Genomic DNA, 27,072 nt, shown 5'->3' with positions numbered 1-27,072 from the left:
TTTTGCATTCATTGTAACACTATAACACGGGCACAATTTCAGTGAGTAAAGTCCTGTCCACGTGAGTATGGCTGCCATATATATTTGTATTTGTGGCTGTCCACATGTCTGTGGTGCATGCTTAAAACAGACCGAGGCTCTTTGCATAAGTTTCAGGAGCGAAATTAATAGGAGATGGGAAGAGCAGGTGATGGCCAAGCGGTATTATGGCGAGACTATTAATCCAGAAACTCAGACCCGGGTGCGAATCCCGTCACGGCAGATGGTGGAACTTGAATTCAATAAAAAATATCTGTAATTAAGAATCTACTGATGACCATGAAACGATTGTCAATTGTTGGAATAAACCCATCTGGTTCACTAATGTCCTTTAGGGAAGAATCTGCCGTCCTTACCTGGTCTGGCCGACATGTGGCTCCAGAGCCACAGCAATGTGATTGATTCTCAACTGCCCTCTGAAATGGCCTACAAGCCACTCAGTTGCAACAGCGTTTCAAGAAAGCAGCTCACCACCACGTTCTCAAGGGCAACTCGGGATGGGCAATAAATGCTGGCCGGCCAGGGATGCCCATGTCCCATGAATTAATTTAAAAAAAACAGACCTGTCCCATTCAACTTTCTTCAACCAAACCAAAATCTGAAGTTGTTTTTAAAAAAAGTGTTCCTGTGGATTCACGAGCTGTGGAAGTAGCCTTCCTGTCTCCACAGGTCTCCCTCCAAGTCCCAATTTTAGGTGAGCCTTGGGCCTCCTGGGTGGAGTGTGCATTGTCTATATGGATGAAAATGGGCCATAGCCAATTTAAATGTTGTATCTGAGATTAACTTCCAGTCTGAAGTGAACAGCGAAAATATTGATTTTCTTTTTCAATGTTCAGGTTAGATTTTTTTAGTTGTTTTTAATATTATATTTCAAACTGATCAATGTGGCACTCTGCCAAATGATGCCTTTATAGATAATAATCCACTGGTGATGCTTTAGTGGCAAACTTTGAATACAAAAGCAGTGGTGCCCCTTCTAATGGAGAAGGCAGGCCTCAGGTATGTAGTTTTCAGCCATGCCTCCACAGGTAGTGAAGCCCTGGCCTTAAAGATTAATGTTGCTATCAGTGGTATAATCAGGCAAAACAACTTCTGGCTGAGCAGCTCAAGGAGTCTGTTTGTTGATACGAACATGAGGACAGGAACAGACAATAAAGAATCAAAAATGAAAATTCAGCACAAGTGTTGTTTTAATAGTCAAGAGCTGAAATTAGCTTGCAGTACAAGAGACTGCCATCACCTGCTCTTCCCATCTCCTGTTAATTTTGCTCCTGAAACTTATGCAAAGAGCCTATATCTGTTTTAAGCATGCACCAGCACAGAGTTGGGAGTTGACACAGAGTTACAAAATATCCTAGTTTTGTTCAGAGATCACAGGCTCATTTTCCTGCCGTGATGATTCATAGCTATTCCATTGAACTGTTACACTTCAGTGTTTGTTACTCTTTTGTCAGTGATCATTGCCAGGGCCAGAGGTCGGAAAGGCATCACTTTTGCCCTCTGATTTACAGCTGCAAGGATTTCACATCTGCAACAAATGTGAAATCCCTTCATCACTGTTGTATCATTTTCTGATAAAGAAGCCAAAATATTCATAAAGCCCATTTAAATAGGGATAGGGTAAATGAGTAGTTCACATTTGTTGACGGACTCCAGTTTATCATAAAATGGTTACAATGCAGGATAAAGTAATTTGGCCCATAGTGTTCATACTGGCTCTCTGCAAAAACAACTCACCTTGACCCATTCCACTGTCCTTCCTCCATAGCCCAACATTTTCTTTTCTAGATCCAATTCTCTTTGAAGGCTTGATTGAATCTGCCTCCACTAACCCCTCAAGCAATGCATTTCACATCCTCAATACTTTGTTCTTCCTCATGTTACCATTGTTATTTTTGCCAATCATTTTAAACTGGGACCTTCTGGTTCTCAATCTTTCCACTAATGGGAGCAATTTCTCCCCATCTACTCTGTCCATATCCCTCCTGATTTTGAATACCTTTATCGAATCTCCTTAAGAGCTAGAATTCTGATGCACAGACAGGTAGCTTGTGTCAGGAAATTTCATGATACCAAAGACCTGCTTCAGTGGAAAGTGCCCCGTCAGACCCAAATTTACCTTACAGTTGGGGGTTGTGCCGGATGCAGAGGCCCACCATCCTTGGAAGTGGATTAAATGCAAGTGGCCACAAGGGCAGCTGAGTGCTGAGTCAGTCTGGTTGAAAGGCTCCCCTTGGTTTTCCAGGATTTTGTCTCAGTTGTTTGCTTATATTTTAGGCCTTATAGCTTTAGGCACTTTCACACCTCCTCAAACTCCTACCTGCTCTCCACTCAGGACCAGTGTAGGAAAAATTACAAAATTTCAAATCAAATTTTTAAGCTTTAACAAAGAGATAATTTAAATTGAAATTTTAGCAGCAGCTAGCACACATTGAGAACATTTTATTTGTTTTCCTGAGGTAGATTTTAAGTTTTGCCACCATTGCAAATTTGCCTTTGGAGATTTTCCATGTGTTATATTCCCTGTTAGATTTTTCTGTGTGATGGAAAGAGTGATTGTGCTCGATGTGTAACTGGCAGCCAGTACTGTTACTGCTGGCGTACCATCTGACACTGAAAGTTAATATGTAACTTACCTACTCTGAGTCTGGGATTCAAGGAAAGAAAGACAAAATAGAAGGAGCTGCATGCATTTAGAGGAGGCGATGGCCTAGTGGTATTATTGCTGGGCTATTAATCTGGAAACTCAGCTAATGATCTGGGGACCTGGGTTTGAATCCCACCACGGTAGCTGGTGGAATTTGAATTCAAGAAAAAATATCTGGAATTAAGAATCTACTGATGACCATGAGTCGATTGTCGGTAAAACCCATCTGGTTCATTCATTCAGGGAAGGAAATTTGCCGTCATTACCTGGTCTGGCCTAAATGTGACTCTAGCACCACAGCAATGTGGTTGACTCTCAACTGCCCTTTGAAATGGCCTAGCAAGCCACTCAGTTCAAGGGCAACTAGGGATGAGCAAGCCAATGACTGGCTAGCCAATGACGCCCATGTCTCATGAATGAATAAAGAAAAAAAGATAAAGAATTTTGCTCCTTTGGCTGTACTAAAATGGTTCGCAACAAATGGTATTGATTGAGGGGATGTGGTAGTCGGTGACAGTGCAATAAAACATTTTTTAGCTAATGTTGTCTGCAACGAGTCCTGACCAGTGGTGCATTTGATAAGGGGGAAGTTTCCCCCTTATCAAGGAGATACAAGGAGAAGTGGCTAGATGGGTGGAGAACTGGCTTGGCCATAGGAGACAGAGGGTAGTGGTCGAAGGGTCTTTTTCCGGCTGGAGGTCTGTGACCAGTGGTGTTCCGCAGGGCTCTGTACTGGGACCTCTGCTATTTGTGATATATATAAATGATTTGGAAGAAGGTGTAACTGGTGTAATCAGCAAGTTTGCGGATGACACGAAGATGGCTGGACTTGCGGATAGCGAAGAGCATTGTCGGGCAATACAGCAGGATATAAATAGGCTGGAAAATTGGGCGGAGAGGTGGCAGATGGAGTTTAATCCAGATAAATGCGAAGTGATGCATTTTGGAAGAAATAATGTAGGGAGGAGTTATACAATAAATGGCAGAGTCATCAGGAGTATAGAAACACAGAGGGACCTAGGTGTGCAAGTCCACAAATCCTTGAAGGTGGCAACACAGGTGGAGAAGGTGGTGAAGAAGGCATATGGTATGCTTGCCTTTATAGGACGGGGTATAGAGTATAAAAGCTGGAGTCTGATGATGCAGTTGTATAGAACGCTGGTTAGGCCACATTTGGAGTACTGCGTCCAGTTCTGGTCGCCGCACTACCAGAAGGACGTGGAGGCGTTAGAGAGAGTGCAGAGAAGGTTTACCAGGATGTTGCCTGGTATGGAGGGTCTTAGCTATGAGGAGAGATTGGGTAGACTGGGGTTGTTCTCCTTGGAAAGACGGAGAATGAGGGGAGACCTAATAGAGGTGTACAAGATTATGAAGGGTATAGATAGGGTGAACAGTGGGAAGCTTTTTCCCAGGTCGGAGGTGAAGATCACGAGGGGTCACGGGCTCAAGCTGAGAGGGGCGAAGTATAACTCAGATATCAGAGGAACGTTTTTTACACAGAGGGTGGTGGGGGCCTGGAATGCGCTGCCAAGTAGGGTGGTGGAGGCAGGCACGCTGACATCGTTTAAGACTTACCTGGATAGTCACATGAGCAGCCTGGGAATGGAGGGATACAAACGATTGGTCTAGTTGGACCAAGGAGCAGCACAGGCTTGGAGGGCCGAAGGGCCTGTTTCCTGTGCTGTACTGTTCTTTGTTCTTTGTTCTTTCAAAGTGCAAAAGAGTTTGTTCCTCTCTGTTAAGAGTTTCACTTTTTATAAGACTTCTTTTGTTCAAATAGCTATATACCAGCAAATCTCACGCCTTGTGGTCAGGGAGTTTGCATCTCAGGCTATATTTGCCTAGGTTAATAATTACCCTCTTATACTAAACGCAAATTCATGTTGGGAGTCTTGCTACTTCTTTGAAACCTGAAACCATTATGGAGCACTGCTTCGGACATGTTCAAGCTGTGGCTGTCCTAACAATTGATTGTGATCACTCTGTTTTAAACATATGTTGCCTTTTGAAGATAAGAGTATGAATCGGTTGTGAACAATGGTATAGAATCTTAAAATATTAAAGCACAGATGATGCTATGGAATGAAATGTTTATGCTAGTGAAAGGCTAAACACATATGGCCTGGAACCTACCACATTGCTGTCTATTAACTACCCATTCAACAGAAACAATAATGAAGATGCAGTTCATTAGGGGCGGCACAGTGGCACAATGATTGGCACTGCTGCCTCACAGCGCCACTGGGGACCCGGGTTCGATTCCTGGCTTGGGTCACTGTCTGTGTGCTCTCCCTGTGTCTGTGTGGGTTTCCTCTGAGTGCTCCAGTTTCCTCCCACAGTCCAAAGATATGTGGGTTAGGTGGATTGGCCATGCTAAATTTCCCCGAAATTATCAGAGGGACTAGTTAGGGTAAATGCATGGGGTTCTGGGGATAGAGCCTGGGTGGGATTGTGGTCAGTGCAGACTCGATGGGCTGAATGGCCTCCTTCTGCACTGTAGGATTCTATGATTTGTGCAGCATCCCATTAACATCAGGATGAAGCAGGCCAAATATTAATACTGAACATATTTTATCCAAATTAGATAATACATATTGCATGAACAAAGGCATCTAGAGTGGTTTTCAAGCATTTAAAATAAACTTGTTGAAAACTGCTGGTGATTTTTAAAGATTGACTAAATATAAACCACTCTCCTGCACTGAAATTTGCTCAGGAAAGATAGTACAGGATAGAAATGTTACTGATGTGCCTTCCTTTCAGCATGAACCAGAGATTGTAAGTTCTCCTTATATTTTTCAGAATTAAGGATCAATAATGATACCACAAGTTGCCTGTCAGTCAGAACAAAGCTGCACAATGAAAGGTGCCAGGTAAGTGCCATTTTACCAACATGTCCAAACATTTTTATCAGCTTTTCTGAAATGAAAGTGGAGTTGTCTACATTTATCTTCCGCACCACCCTGTCCTCTGCAAATCTTCTAAAGTTGTTTTGTGTTGCTCTTGCGCCTTCTGTTCTGTATCATTCATTAATATTAAACCAATGCACAGGCCAAAAACTATTTTTAATGCTTGTGACGTTAGTATCTTCACATGATTCAGCCTTATCAATGGTTGAACACTTATCAGTGTGCATATGCAAGTCCAAGGATCAAATCTAGTGAAGCTCTCTGGAGCAGGAAATTAGGTGGATGGGCACTTATTTGTGTGGGAAGCGAAATGTCAGCTTCCCAATGGTGGGATGGAGGCTGGGAAGTAAACTGGCAGATTAAAGGCAGATCTTGGTTCCCAATGGCAAATAGTGGGGAACCTGTTCTTAATGCATCAGCAATTAGCATGTCATGCACACTCATTAAAACATATGATTGCCAGATTAATTTGTACCTTTGTGATTAAATTGGGAGAAGATGAGAAACATGTGCCTTCAGATTCACACCTAGTTAAAAATGGTGTGAAGCAGGTAAGATAGTCTTCCTGGTAGATTTAGTGAGAAGGAACTGTTTTTCATGCATGAGGAACTCTATTAGACTAGAGAGAGGAGGCTGAGTTGTTGCATTCAGCTTGGGTGGTGGCTGTCCAGGGAAGGTAGGGTATGGCTATCCAAGGGAGGGAGGTTGCATCCTAGTTGCCCTAAGAAGGGCTTTGGACGTTAGAGAGAGGGAGCTGGGCAACAGAGGGAAGGTCAATCTCTGCAGAAACATAGGCGACACAAATATGGTTGAGAGGAGATCAAGTGTAATCGATAGCAGGTCAATGATGAGGCTGGGAGAGTTGTGGCTAACCGAGGGCAGGACAATGCTGATGCGTGGGGGTGGCAGATGATGGTTGGCAATGAAATGGGGGGCATGTTCAGGTGCCTGAGGGGGAGCAGCTTGACAAAATAACCACCTGCATCTTTTGGAAATTAAAATAGCCCAATTCGTCTCAGTATACAGGACCACCCTGCATTCCACCACAGGTATATCTCCAGCAGAATTATTGATGGGTCGACGCCTCAGGACCAGGCTAAGCCTAGTATTCGCAAACTTAGCAGGGAGGGTAGATACAAGACAGTGCAATCAACAGAGCAACCATGATTCGACAAAAGATCCAAGATCATTTGAAATAGATGGCCTAGTCTGTGCGAGGAAATTCGGGAATGGCTCAAGGTGGATTCCTGGAATTGTGGTGGCCAAGATGGGGCCGTTGTGGTATGAGGTGGAAGTGCAAGACAGGATTTTGAAGAAACATGTGGACCATTTGTGAAGGCGAGAGTTGTCACATCCTGATCTATTGGTGCCAGCTGGAAGTGTTGTTGGTTGCCCGAGAAGTGAAATGCCTCCTCAGCGTATAACAGCCAAGAATATTGTTCTGACTGGCACAGAGAGGTTGAAGCATCTGTACCAGAAGAGAGGCTGAGTGTGATCATTTCCACAGGAAGTCCCCCAACAGAGACAGCCTCGATGGAGGAGCTGCACTGCTCTATGAAGAAGCCACCTCAGAGACTGAGCTTTTGATGGACTGATTAAAAATGTTAATTGCTATAAATTATGGGGAACTGCATTGATTAACTATCATTCTGTATATTAAGGAACCAAGGTGGGGAGGGATGTAGTGACTGGCCCCTTTCAGGTGTGCTCTTCTGAAAGGATCACATGACCAGGGCTGCCTTTAGGGAACCAAGTTGGGGCTTCAATCCAGCTTGTCTGGGCTTGTCCCAGCAGTTAGAACCTGGAGGCATAACTGTAAACATTGAATCTGCATTGCTCTGTATATAGTTGTTAGGGTGAATAAACATTCTTTGTTCATTAATAACTGGTAGAACCAAGTTACCACATTGATCGACTTAATAAAAACCTGACTGAAAGGGGAAAGTACTGCTACTTACCCTAGGCTGGCACTTTAATAGCTTTCAAAGCCTATTCTCAGCAAATATCCCCACTTCATCCAGGGCTTTATTTTCAATTGGTGGTCTAACTTTAGTTGCTGTCATTCATAAAAACTTCTTCCTTTACTTGCACAGCTAGATAAACTGCAGCAATTCACAAAAGCTCCAGGTTCGATGTCTGTCAGGAGGGATGGGATGAGCAGATGGTGAAAATGGTGACCATTTGTATCCTGCTATGTTTGTGATGCATTTTCTCCTGTCACTATTTGCTCCCCACTGTTTTTATTTGCAGAAACGATCCCTCATCAGCCACTCCCCAAGGTTTCTGCATTTTGCAATTCATTCTGGATTTTATGCAGAAGTGACTGACATTTTCCATGCTCAGTGTTATATTATGAAGTAAATTGGGCAGCAACTTCCACCATCTGTAAAATGCAGTTTATTGCAGGAGTCAGGAAGTTGCTATTGACTGACTCTCTCCTCCTAAATTTTTGCTTGAAAGTATCTTGCTGAGAGACTCTGCCTCTTTAAACACATGGAAGGTTGTGCATTTGCAGTATTTAGATGATAGATACCAACTAAATGTATAACAAAAATAGGGCTTGCCCATTCGGGTACAAGTAAAGTTCAAGGTAATAATTACCACATAACTATTTCCCTTAATCTGAAAATCAAATTTTGCAAGTGTGCCGTCCAATTGGGTGGGGTTTTCCAGCCCTTCCCACTGGTGGGATCTTCTGGTCGGAGTCGACCCTTGGCATGGGTTCCCTGGTGGCAGGAGTTGTCATCGGCAGGACCGGAATCCCACCACTGAGAATAGCTGGAAAGTTCCAGCCTATATATATTATCCATTCCATCTCTGTGCCATGAATCTTAATTTTGTATAGTTACATCCTGTGTGACACCTAATCAAATAATTTTTGAAAATCCAAATACATTATATCCCCTGGTTACCAGTTATATCCTCATACCAAACATGAGATCCTTTTTGTAAATCCATGTTGACTCTGCTTAATCATGTTAATATATTCCAAGTGCCCTCTTATGTCCCCAGTAATAGAACCTAGTGCTTTGCCTACCACTAATGTTAGACTAACTGGACTACAGTTCCCCTTTTCTCTCTCCCTCCTTTCTTTAATAATGGGGTTATGTTTGCTACGTTCCAGTCTTGGGAATTTTTCTAGAATCTAAGGAATTCTGCAAAATCAAAACCTCTGCATCCACTATTTCTGCAGCTGTTTTTGTAACCCAGAATTCAGGTTGTCAGATCCAGGGGATTTTCCGCCACTGAGACTCATTTATGTTTCGAGTACTATTTCTTTATTTAAACAAATTCCTTTAAGCTCCTCATCCTCGCTGGAACTTTGATCCAATATTATATCTGGAATGTTTATTGTGTATTCTACTGTGAAGACAGGTACAAAGTATTTGTTTAATGTCTCTGCCATTTCCCTAGTTTCCATTAGAATTTCCCCTCTCTATGTCTCAAATGTTTACTTTCACTAATACTTCTGGTTTCAGTACCTATAGAGTATTTACAATCTACTTTATGTCTCTTGGTAACCTACTCTCATATTCTTTTTTACTTTCCTTTAACAATTTCTTGATTACCTTTTGCCTAATTCTAAAATTCTCCTGATTCTCGAGAGTTACAGCTCTTCTTGGCTACATTTATAAGCTTGTTCCTTTAATCTAATACTAACTTTTAAATCTTCTAGTTAGCCACTTTTTCTGTGGAATTTTGTCCCATAAGGGAGTACATGTTTACTACAAATTAATACTTTAAATACTCACCATTGCTTGTCAACTGTCATAGCTTTTAATGTAGCTTCCCAATCTACCTTAGCTTTGTGCTGTTTGCTCCCGGGCTGGTCTCTGCGGGCTCCCAAAAATCTCCATAACTGCTGCAAATGTTGTTCCACTGTGAGGTGGATTGGTTATAATAGTGAAGCCCCCGTGTAGAGGATAATAGTCTTTGAATGTCAGCTGAGAGTATCAAGCTGTGGATTGATCTCCGGCTCCCTGACACTGAACATCTGTGCAATCCGTTTTTATTTTGCTGTTTGGTTTATATGGAACATCTTGATAACAAGCAACATATTCTTCCAGTTTTAGTATCACATTGACTGCATCATTGGTTCTGTGTTTAGGAGTCCAGACACAACTGCACAATAGAAGAGGATTCAGAAGGAGACAATGATTCGGAAGAATTTTATTACGTGGGTCAGGTGAGCAGATTTCCTATGATTCATTCGTCACTAGCTGGAATTTCCAGGAGTTTTTGAAGATAAAACAGTGGCCTGCACATTAGGTTAACAGGGAAATCCATTAATTTCTTCTGATGCCGATGCTAAAGGAATTGGAGTTGATACTTTCTTAAAGATCATTTTATATGTACAGGAGAAATGACGAAAATAAGTTGAGTATCTTATCGACATTGTGTGATTAAGATCAAAGACTGAGACCTGAGAGTGGATTCCGGCCAATAATTGACAGAAATATGCTTTATATGTTTCATTTATATGTATCTCGTGGGGTCAGTTAGCTCAGTCAGCTAGATGGCTAGCATATGGATCAGATTGACTCGAATAGCACGGGGTTCAATCACCATTCTGGCTGAGATAGACTCAAGGCCAGACTCTTCTCCCTTCCCAAAGTTAAAAACTGTAATACTTTGCCATGGTTAGACAAATAATTGCCAATGATTCAGGCAAAGAACCCATGAAGAATCTATTTCTATGTAGACTTTACTTTCAAGTATGCTACCTTAAAGTAAGGACATACACTTGGGGGTGAATTTTCCCATTCTGCCCACCCCAGGAACTGTAGCGGGCGAGGGGCAGACCGAGGGAAAGGTCCGTTGACCTCCGATTTTTCCGGTTTTGGGGTGAGCGCAGCCATAAAATCCTGCTTTTGGTGTTTTGAAAAGGATCAATCAATATCTGTTTGAACCTGTTTAGCACGAGGCAGGTAATGGTAAATGACCCAGAAAGTAACATTTCCAGCTAAATCCTGTGGCCCTGCTTGTGCTGAGCCCCAGGTCAGTCAATCCTGATGTCCTGTTGGAGTTGTTGTCATTCACCATATTGTATTGTGTCTGAAACTATGGTTTGTTTCATGCATGACAGTCTACAATACTTTGTAATCTCAAATCTAGTGATTAATTTGAAATGTCCTAAAGTTACTTAATAATGAAGGATGCGATCTATATTTAAGAATAACTGAAAAATTGAAATGACAGTTAACCAAATATGACTTGGTAGAATACTAAAATATTAATGGTGTTGAGTAAAATATGGAGTGGATGATTTATGAAATGTTACAGAAAAAATATCAAAAAATCAGTCAATTCATGTAACTATGCAACAGTAAAATAATCACTTTTAAAATGAATTGCCGTGAAATTAAGAAGCAGATGGATAACATGAAAATTTAAATTTCTGTTTAGTCTTAAATAAATAAATATTGATTAATCATCTCAGTCCCTGGCCATTGCTATCCGAGTTCCTTATGTCCTAGGCCCAATCACCTTCAGCTGCTTCATCAATAACTTTCCTTCCATCATAATGTCAGAAATAAGTACGTTCACTGATAATTGCACAATGCTCAACACCATTTGTGACTCCCAGATACCAAAGCAGTCAGTGATAATACACCAGAAGACCTGAACAGTATCCAGGCTTGGGCTGACAAGGGGCAAGTAACATTCATGTCACACAAGTGCCAGGCAATGACCATCTCCAACAAGAAAGAATCCAACCACCTCCCTTTTGACGTTCAGTGGCATTGCCATCGCTGATTTCCCCCATTATCAAAATCCTGGGAGTTCCATTGACCAGAAATTGAACTAAACCAGCCATATAAATACTGTGGCTACAAGAACAGGTCAGAGGCTGGGAATTCTGAGGCGAGTAATTCACCTCCATCGTCAAAGCCTTTCCACAGCCCACAAGACATAAGCCAGGACTGTGATGGAATACTCTCCACTTGTCTGGATGTGTGCAGCTCCAACAACACTCAAGAATTGAACGCCATCAAGGACAAAGCAGCCCACTTGATTGGCACCCCATCACAAACTTAAACATTCACTTTCTCCACCACAAATGCACAGTGGAAACAGTACGTGATATATACAAGATGACTGCAGCAAAATACTGAGGCTCCTTTTTGACAGCACCTTCCAAATACATGACCTCTACCATCTAGAAGGAGATGGGCAACAGCTGCATCAGAGACCATGCAACATCCTGATTTGGAATTATATTGCCCTTCTTTCACAGTCACTCGGTCAAAATCCTGAAACTCCCTTCTTACTGTACTATTAATGTTCCTACACCATACTGATGGCAAATGTTCAAAAGGACACCTCACCACCAACTTTTCCAATGCACTTAGCTTTGGGCAAAAAATATTAGCCTTTCCAGCAATGTTCACAGCCTCCGAAAGAATAAAGGAAAATTGAAATTCTAAAATTGATGACTCCTCATCACTAAGCCCTTCAAGTATCGTTCACCACCAAAGGTAGCATCCCCTGGCCAGTGTAACATTCACTGTAACATTGTAACACTGTAACATTGTAACACTGTAACATTGACCAGCTCAGGAAAGGACCCAACAGCTAGAAAAGAGGACTAGGGGAGTGTGATATATGTGTGTATTCTAAGATTACTATGTTTATGCCTATACTCTTTGTAGGTGAGGGTAAAGCTGTATTTGTGTGTGTCGAGGCTGAATCAAAGGAGAGGCTGTTGGAGTCAGATTGTCTGTGGAATCTAAGGGATGAAAGATTAAAAGTGTTATGTTTTTGCATTTTATAATGAAACCTTATGGGTGGGTTTAACTTACAAGTTAACAGAGTAGATTTGAAATTTGCATTTAAGGGTAACTGTTGTAATTGATGACTTCAAAGAAGTTTCAAAGATTACAAAAAAACGTTTGCATTTTAGAGTAAATTCCTGAGTAAACAAAGGCAGGCATTTTACATTTTATTGACCCGAAATAGAGAGAAAATAGGATCATTAAATGTTGTAATATTTGGGAACCTGAGTTTTCAAAGGGATATTTGAAGACAATGGATAACTAAGATGAAAGAGGTGAAAAGGGTGTGCACATCAGCAGGGTTTCAGCTGTCATCAGATGCTAAGGGTGGGCAATTCCATTGAAAGTCAGCTCCTGTGTTTTGGAGTGTGCTGAAAAGCTGTGAAAGTTTTTTTGAATGGAAGAAAAGCAACATAGTGTTAGACCAGGACAATATTCCTCCTGAGAGACCACGTGTTTTACATCTCCCTTTGGAAAAACCACGTCAGTGTGGGTTAGTTCTGGGAAGTCACGGATTGTATTTCTGTTTAAAAAAATAAAACAATTTCTCAGTTTGGGTAATATATTCCTGAATCTTATGGTTAACGGCTGTTGTCAAAAGGTAGTTTTATTGTGTGCCTTTGATAAAGCATTTTTGGGATTAGTTTGTACGCTTGTTCCAGCTGTGTATCTTTTATTTTGTGTTTAAGAATTATATTTTCTCCTTTTTAATAACCATTTTGCTTCTTCAGATTTTAGAAATCCTGTGCTTTTGTGTTCAGTAGCTCAGCCTCCTCGTTTCGACAATGTAAAAACAAAATAATCAAATGAGACGGATTTCAACCTGAGATCTGTCTTGTTCAACATTGGGATCAACTACAGTGGTAACAGGAGAAAGACTGATCACACAGGAAACCAGACTCCCATGATATTGGTCCATGCAGAGCCCTGAAGAGTATTTTTGCTTCTCCTGCAACTATCCCCCGCCCCGCTCAAGAATTAATTTTACACTTACTTTTCAGTCTGTTCTTCTTGCCCACCGGATCTTAATAAGCCTATTATCCACAGTGTATGCTTTGTCCAATAGACAAAGATCTTGGTCCACCACAAGACCATGATTTGCTTACTTCAATGAAGCCTCTGCTTGGCAACATATTTTCTTCACTGACTCTGAAGTTGGGCAAGATTTGCAATGCAGGTTCAAGAGGACCTAATGTAGGCACAAAAGACACAGTCCAGTGGCATCTCTTGCCCTGGCTTTCCCTCCCCACACAGTCATCCATGTCGAAACCCTCTCCTCCCCACTGCTCCATCATGCACCATTAATTCCAGGCCTGTTCCATTAGGACCCTGCAGCAATCAGCTCCCACCTCAGTTCCAACTCCTTTCAATTGATCTTCACATCATTCCCCTCATGTTTGAGTAGGATGCCAAACTTAATTATTCGAATGTTGCGCAGAAGTAAAAATCAACTGGGCATCACATCATTCATAGCTGCTGGCTGGGCCTTCTGCTTTGAGCACCCCACCACCCCCCCCACCCTGCCCCCCACAAAACATACCACCTCCAACAAACCCTAAAATCAGGGTCAGTACTTCCTCCAGTTCAGGTGGTTGCGATGATGGCACCCCAATTTAATGATGACACTTTGATAATGAGAAGAAAAGGTCAGGGATATTTCTTCATCCAGACAATTGTTGGAGCGTGGAATGCTTTTGTCTCGGGGAGCGATTAAAGCAGGCACTGTATGGAGAGGGATGGAAAGTGAGATTTTTTTTAAAAAATTTCTCTCGCAAAAGAGCTAGCACAGCCTAAATGACTTCCTCAGTCCTCCTCTGGTTCCGCAGTTCCAGAGGTGTTACAGGTTTGTGTTAATCATTCCCCTTTATCCAACATGTACTCTACATGTCCTGGAACTGACACTGTGATGCACGAGTTATGTAGCATCATGCAGAACTCAACGGTCCTCATTTACCCAGTGTTTATTGTACAGGGACTGACAAGCTGTTCTGTACCATGTGTGATACATCATGCGCAATGATCAGAAAATATGCAAATTGAAAACTTCAAAATGAAATATTTTTTGGAAATAATGTTTCAGTAAAAATGAATGAAAGTCCAGTTGGGGAGGAGGTGGTGCAGTATTGTCATTGGACTAGTGTTGCAGAGACCCAGGGTAATGGTCTGAGGACCCAGGTTCAAATCTCACCATGGCATACGGTGAAATTTGAATTCAAAAGAAGTCTGGAATTAAAAGTCTAATGATGACCATGAAACCATTGCTGATTGTCATAAAAACCCATCTAGTTCACTCATGCTCTTTGGAGAAAAGAATCTACCACCCTTACCTGATCTAGCCTACATGTGACTCCAGATCCACAGCAATGTGGCTGACTCTTAAATATTCCTTGAAATGGCCGAGCAAGCAACTCAGTTCAATGACAATTAGGGATGGGCAATAAACACTTGCCAGCATCCGCCCACATCCCATGAACGAATGAAAAAAATTACTCTTTACACTGATATGCGACCTTGGTTAATTTGGGACATCAATGTCTGTTTACCCTGACAGTTTCATTTCAAACTCCTATTGAAAATTAGATGAATAGCCAAGTTTACAGTTTTTAAAAAAATTCAATTTTAAAATGTAAATCCCAAATGTGCCTTCCATGAAGCCAGCATGAGCCCCTTATGTACTGAGTTGCAAATATAATTCATCCACGTCTTTGGACAAGTTCAAGATTGGACATGGATGGAATTCCACAGATTTGTTCATACAAAGATTGGTGCACTCTGCAATACTTTGAAGTGAAATAAACAGAAAGTAAAAATGTTAATTTCTTGTCCTTCTATCAGACACGCTCTCAATACAGAGCCTGTCAGTGTGAAGCTGATGGATGGTTTATGTGGGGACAATTTTGCACATGTTCGCAGTCAACGAGAACAGTGACGGAGGCACAAAATCTCACCGGAATTGGGAAATGCGATTCTCACCGGCGAGATCATATTTCCTCATCTGCCCCCCTCCCCACCAATGATGTAATGAGGTTCCCGCCCAGAAAGGTCGAGAACCTCATTTAAATACATTTTATTACATTTACATTTGTTTAAAGGTCCTCCCCTCCACATTATTCCCCCTCACAGAATATTGCAATCTCACCGACATGACAACAGTTCACAACAGGTTTACAAAAGATAGGAAACAGTCGAGGGGATCCCACCAGGGGCATCAAGGTAATTATAGCCCCTGGTGAGCGATGGACATATCCAGGCAGTGCCCTGGCACAGGTTGGCACTGCCAATTTGGCGGTGGCAACCTGGCAGTGCTAACCTGTGACAGGAAGCTGTGCTGGGGTGGGCCATATGGGAAGCCCCATGGGAGGGGTTCTTTTTGAGTGTGTTGGGAAAGACTTCTGCCAGCGAGTGGGGAACAGTGCCCTTGAGAATGTGGTGGTGGGGGGGAAAGGGGGAGATTGCCCCCAAGACTGTTGTGGTGAGGAGAGGTGAGAGCCCCAATGCCTGCGGAAGGGGGTGGGCAATGTTGGTGTCATGGTGGAGTGGGGAGCCTGATGTTGGCATTGGGTGTGGGGGAAAGAGCCCCATTGCTGTGGAGGTGGTAGAGGGATGGGGTGGAGGGTGTGAGTGGGGGCGGGTGGGGAGACCCAGATGCTTGAGAGGGGGAGGCGGGGTTCTACGTGTCTTTGGGAGGCATTTACTTTCTGTGACAATCGAGGTGCCTTTTAAAGATAGAGCCCTGATCTCTGTGGAGCCAACCTCGGTGATCGTATGAGAACCTGCCCCACCAGACTGATGGCGTAAACTCTGTCCATTCATTTTGTTTTCTTCAGAGTGTTGGAAAATCTGGATAAAAACTCAGCTGTGTAGCTTGAGAGCTATACATTGGATTTCAGTCAGAGGGTGACACTTTAGGAAAAAATAAGAAAATATCGCCCTGTGTGAACATTAAGTGATTCTATATTAAATACTTGCTGTTGCCTGCAACCTCTATGTGCCCTTGTCCATTGCTTACATGTGTTGCTGCTCCTGCTTCTTCATGAAATTACAATACAGTGGCACAGGGGTTAGCACGGCACCAGGGTCCCAGATTTGATTCCAGACTTGGGTGATAGTCTGCATGGAGTTTGCATGTTCTCCCTGTGCTTGCATGGGTTTCCTCCCAGAGTCCAAAGATGTGTAGGTTGGGTAGATTGGCTATGAACAGGGCGGCACGGTAGCACAGTGGTTAGCACTGCTGCTTCACAGCTCCAGGGTCCCGGGTTCGATTCCCGGCTTGGGTCACTGTCTGTGTGGAGTTTGCACATTCTCCTCGTGCCTGCGTGGGTTTCCTCCGGGTGCTCCGGTTTCCTCCCACAGTCCAAAGATGTGCAGGTTAGGTTGATTGGCCAGGTTAAAAATTGCCCCTTAGAATCCTAAAATGCGTAGGTTAGTGGGATTAGCGGGTAAATATGTGGGGGTAGGGCCTGGGTGGGATTGTGGTCGGTGCAGACTCGATGGGCCGAATGGCCTCCTTCTGCACTGTAGGGTTTCTATGATTTCTATGATTTCTATGATGAATGCGTGGCGTTATGGGGATGGGGGCAGGGCGGTGGGATAAGATGCTCTTTCAGAGAGGCGGTGCAGACTTGATGGGCCGAATGGCTTCCTTCTTTGCTGTAGGGATTCTATTGTACAATTGTTCTATTAAGAAGCCTACAGAATGAAAATGACAAAAGTTATGAAAACTGAACGAAAGAATGTTGGGAAATCAGAGGTAAAGATAAATTCAGCAGGAGGATCGGGCATCGCAATGTAAGCATCTGGAAGCATCTCTTCAGGAGATGGTAACTGCCATAAAGAAATCAGAGCTAGAATAGCAATAACAAGGAATGCTGTCTTCAAACATAAATAATTACTCAGCACAGGAATGAGTAGAGATCTTTAAAGAAAATGAAGACTATGATTTAGAGTTTCTTGTTTTATGGGGCTGAAACAGGGACCTTGTGGAAAGCAGGCATGCAAAGAATAGAAAGTTGTGAAAAGTGGTTCTGGAGAAGGATGGAGTGGGGTCAGTTGTAGGGAACACAATATCAGTAAAGATGGTTGAAGAGGAAAGATTGCTAGTGAATATCATCAAGAGAAAAAGATTAGATTGACCAAATTCTCAGACATGAGAACTTGTAGAGGAAGGTGATTGAAGGAAGATTTGAGGCATGTGGACCGAGAGAGAGAAAACAAATGATAATGTGGTACAACTTGAAATTGAAAACAAAACTCTCTTTCAAGAACTGAAGAAGAAAGTGCAAGAGCCCAAAGTGTGGAAAAGTGAGTGGAGGAGCAGCCCTTAGGCAGACCACTACTACATAGAAGTGGAAATAGGTGCAACTCATGAGTCAACAACGTAAGCCTTTGATGTTAGGCCCATGGAGTTTTACATTGGAGACTGGTGTTGAGAACAGCATCTGCCACTGATGGTAATGTAAAAGCCTCTTGTGTCTGCAAAAAGGTGGCTGGCAGTTGGTGTGTGACGGATTAAACAGGGAACTGGTGTGAACTGGCAAGCAATGGAGACAGAATGAAGCTGAGATAAGTGTGATCATGAAGTGTGTTTGGGTGTAAGTAATAGTCTAAAGAAAAATTAGTTAAAAATGATAAATTATGTAATCACTGATTAACCAAGGTGGCTATTTACTTGGTGCAACTACAGTTACCAGTGTACATATTAATAATGGTAACAGCATCTATCAACTTGAGAAGGGAACAGGTGGCCAACTAAAAGGTTCACAGTGGTTTGAGTAAGAATTCCAGAGTATGTTTGTTGCTTATTTAAAACAATTTACTGTAGGAACTTGAAAAACAGCAGAAAGATTATATCCTCCGAGACCTGCACTCCAGATTCACTGGATTAAAGTATTTCTGTTTTGTATAAGGGTCCTAGATCAATTGGCTGCCCTGATTGAGGTCAATGATGTCCAAAGCTGGAATCTTCTGGTCTAGATGGAGGAACCCCATGCCACACATTGCAAGCTCAAACATGTTTTAAGTAACATCATACAGTGACACTGCAGCAAATATCCACTTATTGAAGACCCAGCCATATTATGCTTTAAAGCAATTAACTGGTTGTCATGATCTGACATAACAATAAATTGTACAGATGGATTGTGAATATGTTTGCATTTTGGTTTAATATTCGGTGCAGTTTTACAAATGTAATGATGGTTTTTAGCTGCATTCCTGTGATGTGGCTTCCACACTGACGCAGAAAGGAAGCACTCCCAAACATTGTAGCATTGGAGATGGACAGCCAATATATATAATTAAAGGGCCAATCAAGACTTCATGAGAGGGGGCCGTAGAAAGGGAAGACTGCACCTGAGGTTCATGGGGCCATCCAGAGGTGTCTGCCTGTTTGGGCCTTCTGATATTTAATTAATCAAAGTGGAGACACTTGCTCGATCTCTGACCTGCCTCAGTAGTACCCACCTCTCTGGGTTTGGGAGATGGTTGCCAGCAGCAGCTACATTCCATCCTTCATCCTTAATCAGATGGTGAGCTCAGTGGTGGCCAGTTAGTAGTCTGCCTCTGAGGAGGTTGCTGATTTGATCCCGAATCCAGAAAGTGTGGATTCTGAACCCCAATCTGGTCCTGAAATCGAGGTCCCGGAGGTGGAGTAAAATTCTGCCCTCATAGGCTCGTTCTGATTTGAACATTAAGCTGTGAATGTCCATAATTGTAATGATGGCTATGCACCCAAACCTTCAAAATAGTTGTGTGAAGTCGTGTGAAGGACAATACCATTGCACTATTCTGGCACAATTGTGATGCTTACCAATAGTAAGCATGCTCGTGAGTTAAAAGCAGCATTCTCTTCAATTCATTCAATTGTTGATGCATATTCCACTGCCTTCCATGGGAATAATCCTAATCAGTTCATCAGAGTGTTGTCTGTGACTGATATAAAATCAACTAGCCCTGCTCCAAGCGAGCAGCTGCTCTTGCTATTGAAATAAGATGCCCAGAGTTGACAGTGAAACATGAAACAATCACATTTTAGACATTATGGAAACATGTTAGCTCCTAGTTGGGGACTGATTTCAATATTAAATGGTACAAGATGTTTTGGGAATAGATTGATAGGAGAGGAAGAATAGAGTGATAGGAGAGGTTGGTTGATATGTTAAGCATAGTTTGTAAACAAAAAGGTTTGGATTTCGTGGAGTTAATGACAGCGAACTATCAGCATTCACCAGCATTATTTCACACACACAGACTCACATGGAAATCAACAAGTTGCTGTCAGTAGTTCTGGGCTCAGGGATAAGCTGCTGAAGCATCTTCAGAGTATAATCAATAAGAAATTCAGGAATTGAAAACTTAAACTCCTATGTGGTTAGTCTCACTGTGAAACCCTTGAAAATGTCGCACTTTGTTGAATCTCTATTATGATTTCATTTATTATTCTCACATGTATTAGTATACAGTGATAAGTATTGTTTCTTGCACACTATTCAGACAAAGAATATCGTACATAGAGAAGGAAAGGAGAGACTGCAGAATGTAGTGTTACAGCCATAGCTAGGGGGTAGAGAAAGATCAACTTAATGAAAGCAATCCTCTTCCTTAAAATAATTTTAAAGCTCTTTTTGTATTGATATTTCATCTGAATCCAAACATAATCATTTATTTTGCTATCTGAAAATCTAAATTAAAACTGATGGATGACGTGCATTTAACTTCCTGATTTTCGTTCTGTGAGAATGCTTCGCTATAATTGGGCGGTTTATCCTGCTTGCTGACAGAACCACTGCAGAGATACCCAGAGATCCCCTTGACTTGACAACAGATTTAAACTGGTTTTGGGGAAGGGGAAAACCTCACCAGAGATTGTGTGTGCAGCTTTCTTTGAAGTCAGCTATAGGCATAATTTGCTTTGCTGCTGGCCAAAAAATGCAGCCCAAGAAATTGAATTGGTGCCCAAGAGGAAAGAGCAAAGATAAATGAATTGCATTGACGAGCACCCATAGGTTAGGGTTGCTATTTATGGTCTGTTAGAAATCCCCAGGGTCAGATAAGGATAAATAAAACATATTTTGTGATGTGATAAGGATTTTTTTTTATTCATTCGTGGGAATAATATTTATTGTCTATCCCGAGTTGCCCTTGAACTGAATGGCTTGCTGGGCCATTTCAGAGATGTGTTGAGAGACAACCACATTTCTGCGGCTCTGGAGTCACATGTAGGCCAGACCAGGCAAGGACGGCAGATTTCCTTCCCTGAAGGACATTAGTGAACCAGATGGGTTTTTCCGACAATTGACAATGGTCATCAGTAGATTTTTAATTCCAGATATTTTTATTGAATTCAAATTCCACCATCTGCCGTGGCGGGATTCAAACCCAGGTATCCAGAACATTAGCTGAATTTCTGGATGAATAGTCTAGCAATAATACCATCACCTTCCCCTAGGATATGTATTGATAATTATCTGACAATGATGATGATTTCAAACCACCTAATAATAACTGGAAATATCCACAGGGGAAATGGGAAATCAAAATTTTGATGTATTTGCATAGTTTTATTTTGCTTCAATATAAATTGATCTGGTTCTTTGGAAGCAGTGGAACCTCTCTGAGAAAGCAGTGATTCAATTTAAACTAATCTGGCAATCAGTGAGGTTAAGGTCCTGAACAAAAGGAATGTATGTAAAAAGGAAACTACAAAAGAATGGGGGAATCATTTGGAAACCAAGGTGTTACTTGGGGAGCAAAAACAGAAAATGCTGGAAAATTTCAGCCAATCTGACAGCGTCTGTGGAGAGAGAATAGAGAGAGAATAGAGCCAATGTTTCAAATCTGGAGCATTCAAACCCCATCACGACCTCCGACATGCCTCCCATCATGACCTCTGACGTGACCCCCCATCATGTTTGTCTTCATGATCCACCCCCACATAGCCCTCCATCAGAACATCCTCCAGCCCCCTGTTTCTGTTCATGCATTAGAACGGGGCTGGGAGAATCACAAAGTGTTTGGCGCCGGGTGCAAAACTCATATTTAGGCCCACATGCTATTCTGCAGGATCAGTGTGATCTGCTACAGGCGTGGTGAGGTCAAAGAATTCCGCCCCCACCTTGATTTAATTTAGCAAATGTGAGGATATTCTGCGCACCACCTTTAGTTCAATTAAAGCGGTGCTATACAAAGTTTCAACGTTTATTTATTCGTGTCATGAATAGGCTTACATCAACAACACAATGAAGTTGCTGTGAAAATCCCCCAGTCACCACACTCCGGCCCCTGTTCGGGTACACTGAGGGAGAATTTAGCATGGCCAATGCACCCAACCAGCATGTCTTTCGGACTGTGGGGGGAAACCGGAGCACCTGGAGAAAACTTACGTAGACAAGGGGAGAATGTGAAGACTACACTCAGACAGTGACCCAAACCGGGAATTGAACCTAGGTCCCTGGCACTGTGAGGCAGCAGTGCTAACCACTGTGCCACCATGTCGCCCATACATATAGAGGAATATAGGAACAAGAGTGACCCTCTAACCGCAGAAGCCTGTTCCACCATTCAATTGGATGATGGCTCATCAATATTCAAACTCCCTGAACTGGATTTTCATGTTGGACTCAGGAAATGTGAGTTGGGCTGGTTCCAAAAGTCAGAATCCTGAATCCGTCAACTCTGCCCATACCTGGTATATGTGGAGATGATGTGGAGATGCCGGCGTTGGACTGGGGTAAACACAGTAAGAAGTTTAACAACACCAGGTTAAAGTCCAACAGGTTTATTTGGTAGCAAAAGGTTAAAGTCCAACAGGTTTATTTGGTAGCAAAAGCCGTGTGGCTTTTGCTACCAAATAAACCTGTTGGACTTTAACCTGGTGTTGTTAAACTTCTTACTATATGTGGAGATCCCAGCGTTGGACTGGGATGAGCACAGTAAGAAGTCTCACAACACCAGGTTAAAGTCCAACAGGTTTATTTGGTATCACGAGCTTTCAGAACACTGCTCCTTATATTTATATTTATCAACTCACCTGATGAAGGAGCGGCGCTCCAAAAACTCGTGATACCAAATAAACCTGTTGGACTTTAAACTGTTGTTGTGAGACTTTTTACTATACCTGGTATATGGCAATATAAAATATAGATTAAGAGTTAAGCTTTCACATAAAATGAATTAGATTCACATGTGAATTTTGGGCATGGGGAAAAGAGGTGCTTTAAGTAAGGTTTATTGCAAATCATAAAGTGTGGTAAGTATTAGTTGGATTTATCAGTATGAGTAAGGTTTATCAAGTATTGTAAGGTTTATTAAGTTAAAGCCCAAGTAAAATTAATGTAAGTAAACCAATGTAAAATAAAGTTGCTGTAAGTGAAGTAAAGTTAAGACACGGCAGGTGTTATGGTTCAGGTCAGAAGCTCCAAAGTCTTTTATGAAGTCAGCCTGGATCATAAATTTTGCACTTTGAATTTGGCTAGGCTGAGCAAGAGATGTTTCACTTCAGGTATGAATCAAATGACCCACTAGGGAGCTTTTATCGAACAAAGTTTACTTAAGAATCCAGTTAACATGTATGGAAAGAACATTAGCAAAACCTTTTACCAATTGCAAACAAGGAAAAAACAATCATGATATAGTATCATTCTGAACAGCTAAACACCATTCCAATGAAACAATTCCCATAAACAAAACCTTTGCCACCGGTTTAACACAGCAACGACTAATGCTCACGTGATACTGGAATTTAGCCCTTTGGTTGAATGCTGCAGTTGTCTTGAGGCACACAGCTTGGAATCAGAACAGCTTCAGTGCCTTGGTTGGAGAATTGAAATCCAGACTTCTCAGCCTTGTAACTCCTCGCAGTCCTCTGGATACACCCAGAACAGTTTGAAGTCAGATCAGCTTCCAAGAACACTAGGAAGAGAGAAACTCTAGGCAAGCCAACTACCAACAGCAGAATTTCTAATACCAGGGAGAGAGAGAAACAGTGCTTTCTGATGTCCACTCCCTTCTAAACTAAAACTGCAGCCAAACAGAAAATGGAACCCTAAATTCATCAAGAAGGAAAGAAAACTGTCCAAAATGCATCACCTTCCAACCAGTCTTCCTCCTAACAATGCAGGGTCCTAAAACAATCCCAGAAACAATACTTTTCACTGTATACTAATATATGTGACAATAATAAATCAAATCAAGTCAAATCAAAGAAAGTACCTGAGGCCCATAGTAAAAATAAACAAAACTCCATTTAAACCATTGAAGTAGCAATAAAAGGACTCCTCCAGACAACCTGGCAATATTGAAATAAGCTGAGGCTGTGAGAGCTGCAGAGAACACGTTTTAAAAATAAGTCTCTTAAAGGTACACTAACGTCACACAGGGCAGCTCAGTCACATAGAATGCATGTCATGTAGTATGTGGGATGTCGTGGATTCTACTGGTGACCTAGATGACCACATGTGCAGGAACTGTCACCAACTACAGAAACTTGAGCTCTTGGCTTTCAGAGATGAGCATGGCAGGTGTCACTGTGGGACTTGACTGGGTGAATGGTGAAAGGAAGGCTCCCCCTTGTAGGAGAGACTAGAATGAGTGGACATAGTTTAAAAATAAGGGATCTCCCATTTAAGATGGAGGTGAGAGGAATTTCTTTCTCTCCGAGGATAGTGAGCCTATGGAATCATCTTCCCCAGAGAGCAGTGGAGACAAGGTCATTGAATATTTTTAAGGCAGAGTTGGATAGATTTTTGACGAACAAGGGAATCAAAGGATATAGGGGTAAGCAGGAAAGTTGAATTGAGGCCACAATGAGATCAGCCATTATCTTATCAGATAACAGAGCAGGCTCAAAGGCCTGAATGGCCTATTCCTGTTCTGAATTCATATGTTGGTAAGTATGGACATTTGTATATTTGTAGGTAATGATAACGTCCGATTAAAGAGAATCTAACATTTAATGGCATTGCCATCAGTGACTTCCCCACTAACATCACCAGGTTAAAGTCCAACAAGTTTATTTGGTAGCATGAGCTTTTGGAGGGCTGCTCCTTCATCACTCACCTGATGAAGGAGCAGCGCTCCGAAAGCTCGTGCTACCAAATAAACCTGTTGGACTTTAACTTGGTTTTGTGAGACTACTTACTGTGCCTACCCCAGTCCAACGCCGGCAACTTCACATCATGTTCCCCACTAACAACATCCCTTCACTGTCACTGGGTCAAAATCCTGGAACTCTCTTCCTAACAGCATTTTGGCTGTACCTACATCAGATGAATTTCAGCAATTCAAGAAAGCAGCTTTGCAAGGACAGTTAGGGGTGGGTAACAACTGCTAGTCTTGCCAGAAATGCCCACATCCCATGAAATAATAAAAAACAGAAGCATTTTGCCAGTATTCTAGGAAAAAAGCCCTTAATAGGGCCTTTAATTATTTGAAAAGGCCTCCTGCCCTCATTCGGAGAACAGCCAGACCTCGCACTGGGAAACATCCCTGGCAACAGGAATGTGTTGGTGAGCCCTGCTATTCATTAGCCTCTCTGCCACCCATTCCACCATCCTGAGGCTGGGATTATTTCTAATCAAGGCTCAGTGAACTCTCATCACATATTTTCTGGTACTAATTGAGACTAATTGAGAAGCGGCAGGAAGATATTCAGGACCCAGCAAGTTTTAGGTTAAACAGAAGTTCTGTATATGAAGCTAAAGATGACCATTTCTCTGTATATGTGTTGTGTCTTATTCCATAAGCAATATTTTACAACAATGTGAAGACTTAACAATGCAGCGGACTGCTTGTGTCAGCAAACCAGAAATTTTGTGTAAAAATGAATCTGTTCAGTACTTGTTTACTGATGTGCCTGGAATGCATAGTCCGTGTACCTTGTTAACTGGTTAAGGTGCCAATGTTTTGTAGCTACAAGTGTGACAGCAGATTGAATTTACTACAACTTCCTCGTTAAATATTGCTCCTTTTGTTTTAAAAAGGCAGAATCATGTTGTTATTCAGACTGCCTGAATAATGTTTGTGAGCAAGCCCCCTTGGGAGAGACATGTTGTTGATTTCTACATTTTAAATACATAGTTACAGTGAAATGAACTTGGTTTTTGCTATTTCACCGTGTGTCCATCCATTTCTTCATCTTCCTAAAATTTGCCAGTGAAAGTAAAGCGAGAACGCAGTGGCAATTGAGGGGATTGAAAACCTGACAGGGAAATATGCCAGGACGTACTGAAACCTCTCAGCTACTTTCTTGTGCGAAAGGTTTTGTTCACAGTTCTTTGCTGAGAGGTTATTTTTACACACTTTGGAGGTTGATTTGACAACCTTGGAGATTTGCAGGTCTGGTCTCCACTTTGGAGCTGTGATCTGTCACCTCAGCATGGGTGTTTTACTTTGGACCGTGAAAAAGGACCAAGATGAACAGCAGCAATAGCAACATCAGCAGGAACTGGATCAGCGGGAAGGGTAACAGTGGGAGCAGCAACACCAGCCTACTCCTTGGGTGGGGCAGAGAGATGCAACTGGCAGAGGCCACACCCAGCACATTCTAGGCTGCTGTTCCAGAGTAATCCCCCTTTGTCAGTGACCTCTGAGGTTTAGCATTTGTGTGTAGCTGAGCAGAGCTTGCAACATCCTGTGGTTTCCAACCTCAGACTCTACGCTGCTCATTTATGATGTGTGAGGCACTATGTGAAAGCCTAACCTTACTGGTCTCACTGAAGTTTGAGTATCTGAATTGCTGGATGGTCTGTATGGGTGCTGTAATGATACCCCCTCAGTAGACATCTCTGAGGAATTGTTAGTGTCTTCCTTGACCACTTTCTATAGGACTCATAATGGCTAGTTGGAGATTAAAGACAACTATAAGTGCCAACCTAAGAGTATTTTAGCTCTTCATTTTGCACATGGTCAGATTTCGCTGGCAGTGCTTTATGATTTTTTTTTCCTGTCTGATATTTAATTCTGTCACCAGACAGTTGGAAGATCTCCATTTCTGAACGGTGGCAATAGCATCCATTAAGAGATTGCAATGTGTAAATGGCAGAACAAAGGTGCAGAGTGTCTCTTAATGGACGCTATTAGCACCATTCTCAGTCTTTATCACCACTATATACATTGCCTTTGTCTTTTTATCTATGACATCTTGGTCAGTTAAACAAATCCCCCCTCCTCAACCTTGCAGGATAAATTTTGTCCTATTTTCTTTGTCTTCAGCTCTGATGAAGGGTCATCCTGACTCGAAACATTGGCTTTATTCTCTCTTCATAGATGCTGCGAGAACTGCTGAGATTTTCCAGCATTTTCTGTTTTTGTTTTCAGATTCCAGCATCTGCAATGTTTTGCTTTTATTTGTGATGATGCACTTGGTGGCCAATGGCAGGAGTCTAGGGGAGGGGCAGTTGAATTTTGGAGGTCATATGATGGCATCTCCTGGAATATGTCCAGCCAGAGTTTGCAGCCTCAAAGACAGCCAATTATTGAAGACATCAGTACAGCAGTTAGGAATCATAGACATCTGTGTCAATGACATGTCTACCTCATTCTCTGAAAAAAAACTGGACAAAGGATTTGTTTGGCACAAGATCCCAGAATCCTCTGTTCTGCTCTAACTTTACTGTGCAATGCACAATGGGGTCTGACAATAGATATTTCCTGCCCAAAGTTGGAAATTAAATTAGTAAATGAATTTCAATATATGGGAGATGTT

At 42.1% G+C, this 27,072-nt stretch overlaps 1 protein-coding gene across 2 annotated transcripts in view; it reads left to right on the top strand.

Moving 5' to 3' along the window:
- parp8 (poly (ADP-ribose) polymerase family, member 8) overlaps positions 1-27,072 on the top strand; it is a 427,354-nt gene that overhangs the window by 202,568 nt on the left and 197,714 nt on the right. For both annotated transcript variants that reach the window (XM_078219454.1, XM_078219455.1), the window contains exons 5-6: positions 5,489-5,559; positions 9,704-9,781. In XM_078219454.1, coding sequence (XP_078075580.1) covers positions 5,489-5,559; positions 9,704-9,781 — 149 coding nt within the window. The remainder of the gene's footprint in view (positions 1-5,488; positions 5,560-9,703; positions 9,782-27,072) is intronic.

Source organism: Mustelus asterias, chromosome 1 (assembly GCF_964213995.1).
Source record: "Mustelus asterias chromosome 1, sMusAst1.hap1.1, whole genome shotgun sequence".
Taxonomy (NCBI): domain Eukaryota; kingdom Metazoa; phylum Chordata; class Chondrichthyes; order Carcharhiniformes; family Triakidae; genus Mustelus; species Mustelus asterias.
The sequence above is the reverse complement of the archived record's forward strand: the minus strand, read 5'-3'. Positions and strand labels throughout refer to the sequence as shown.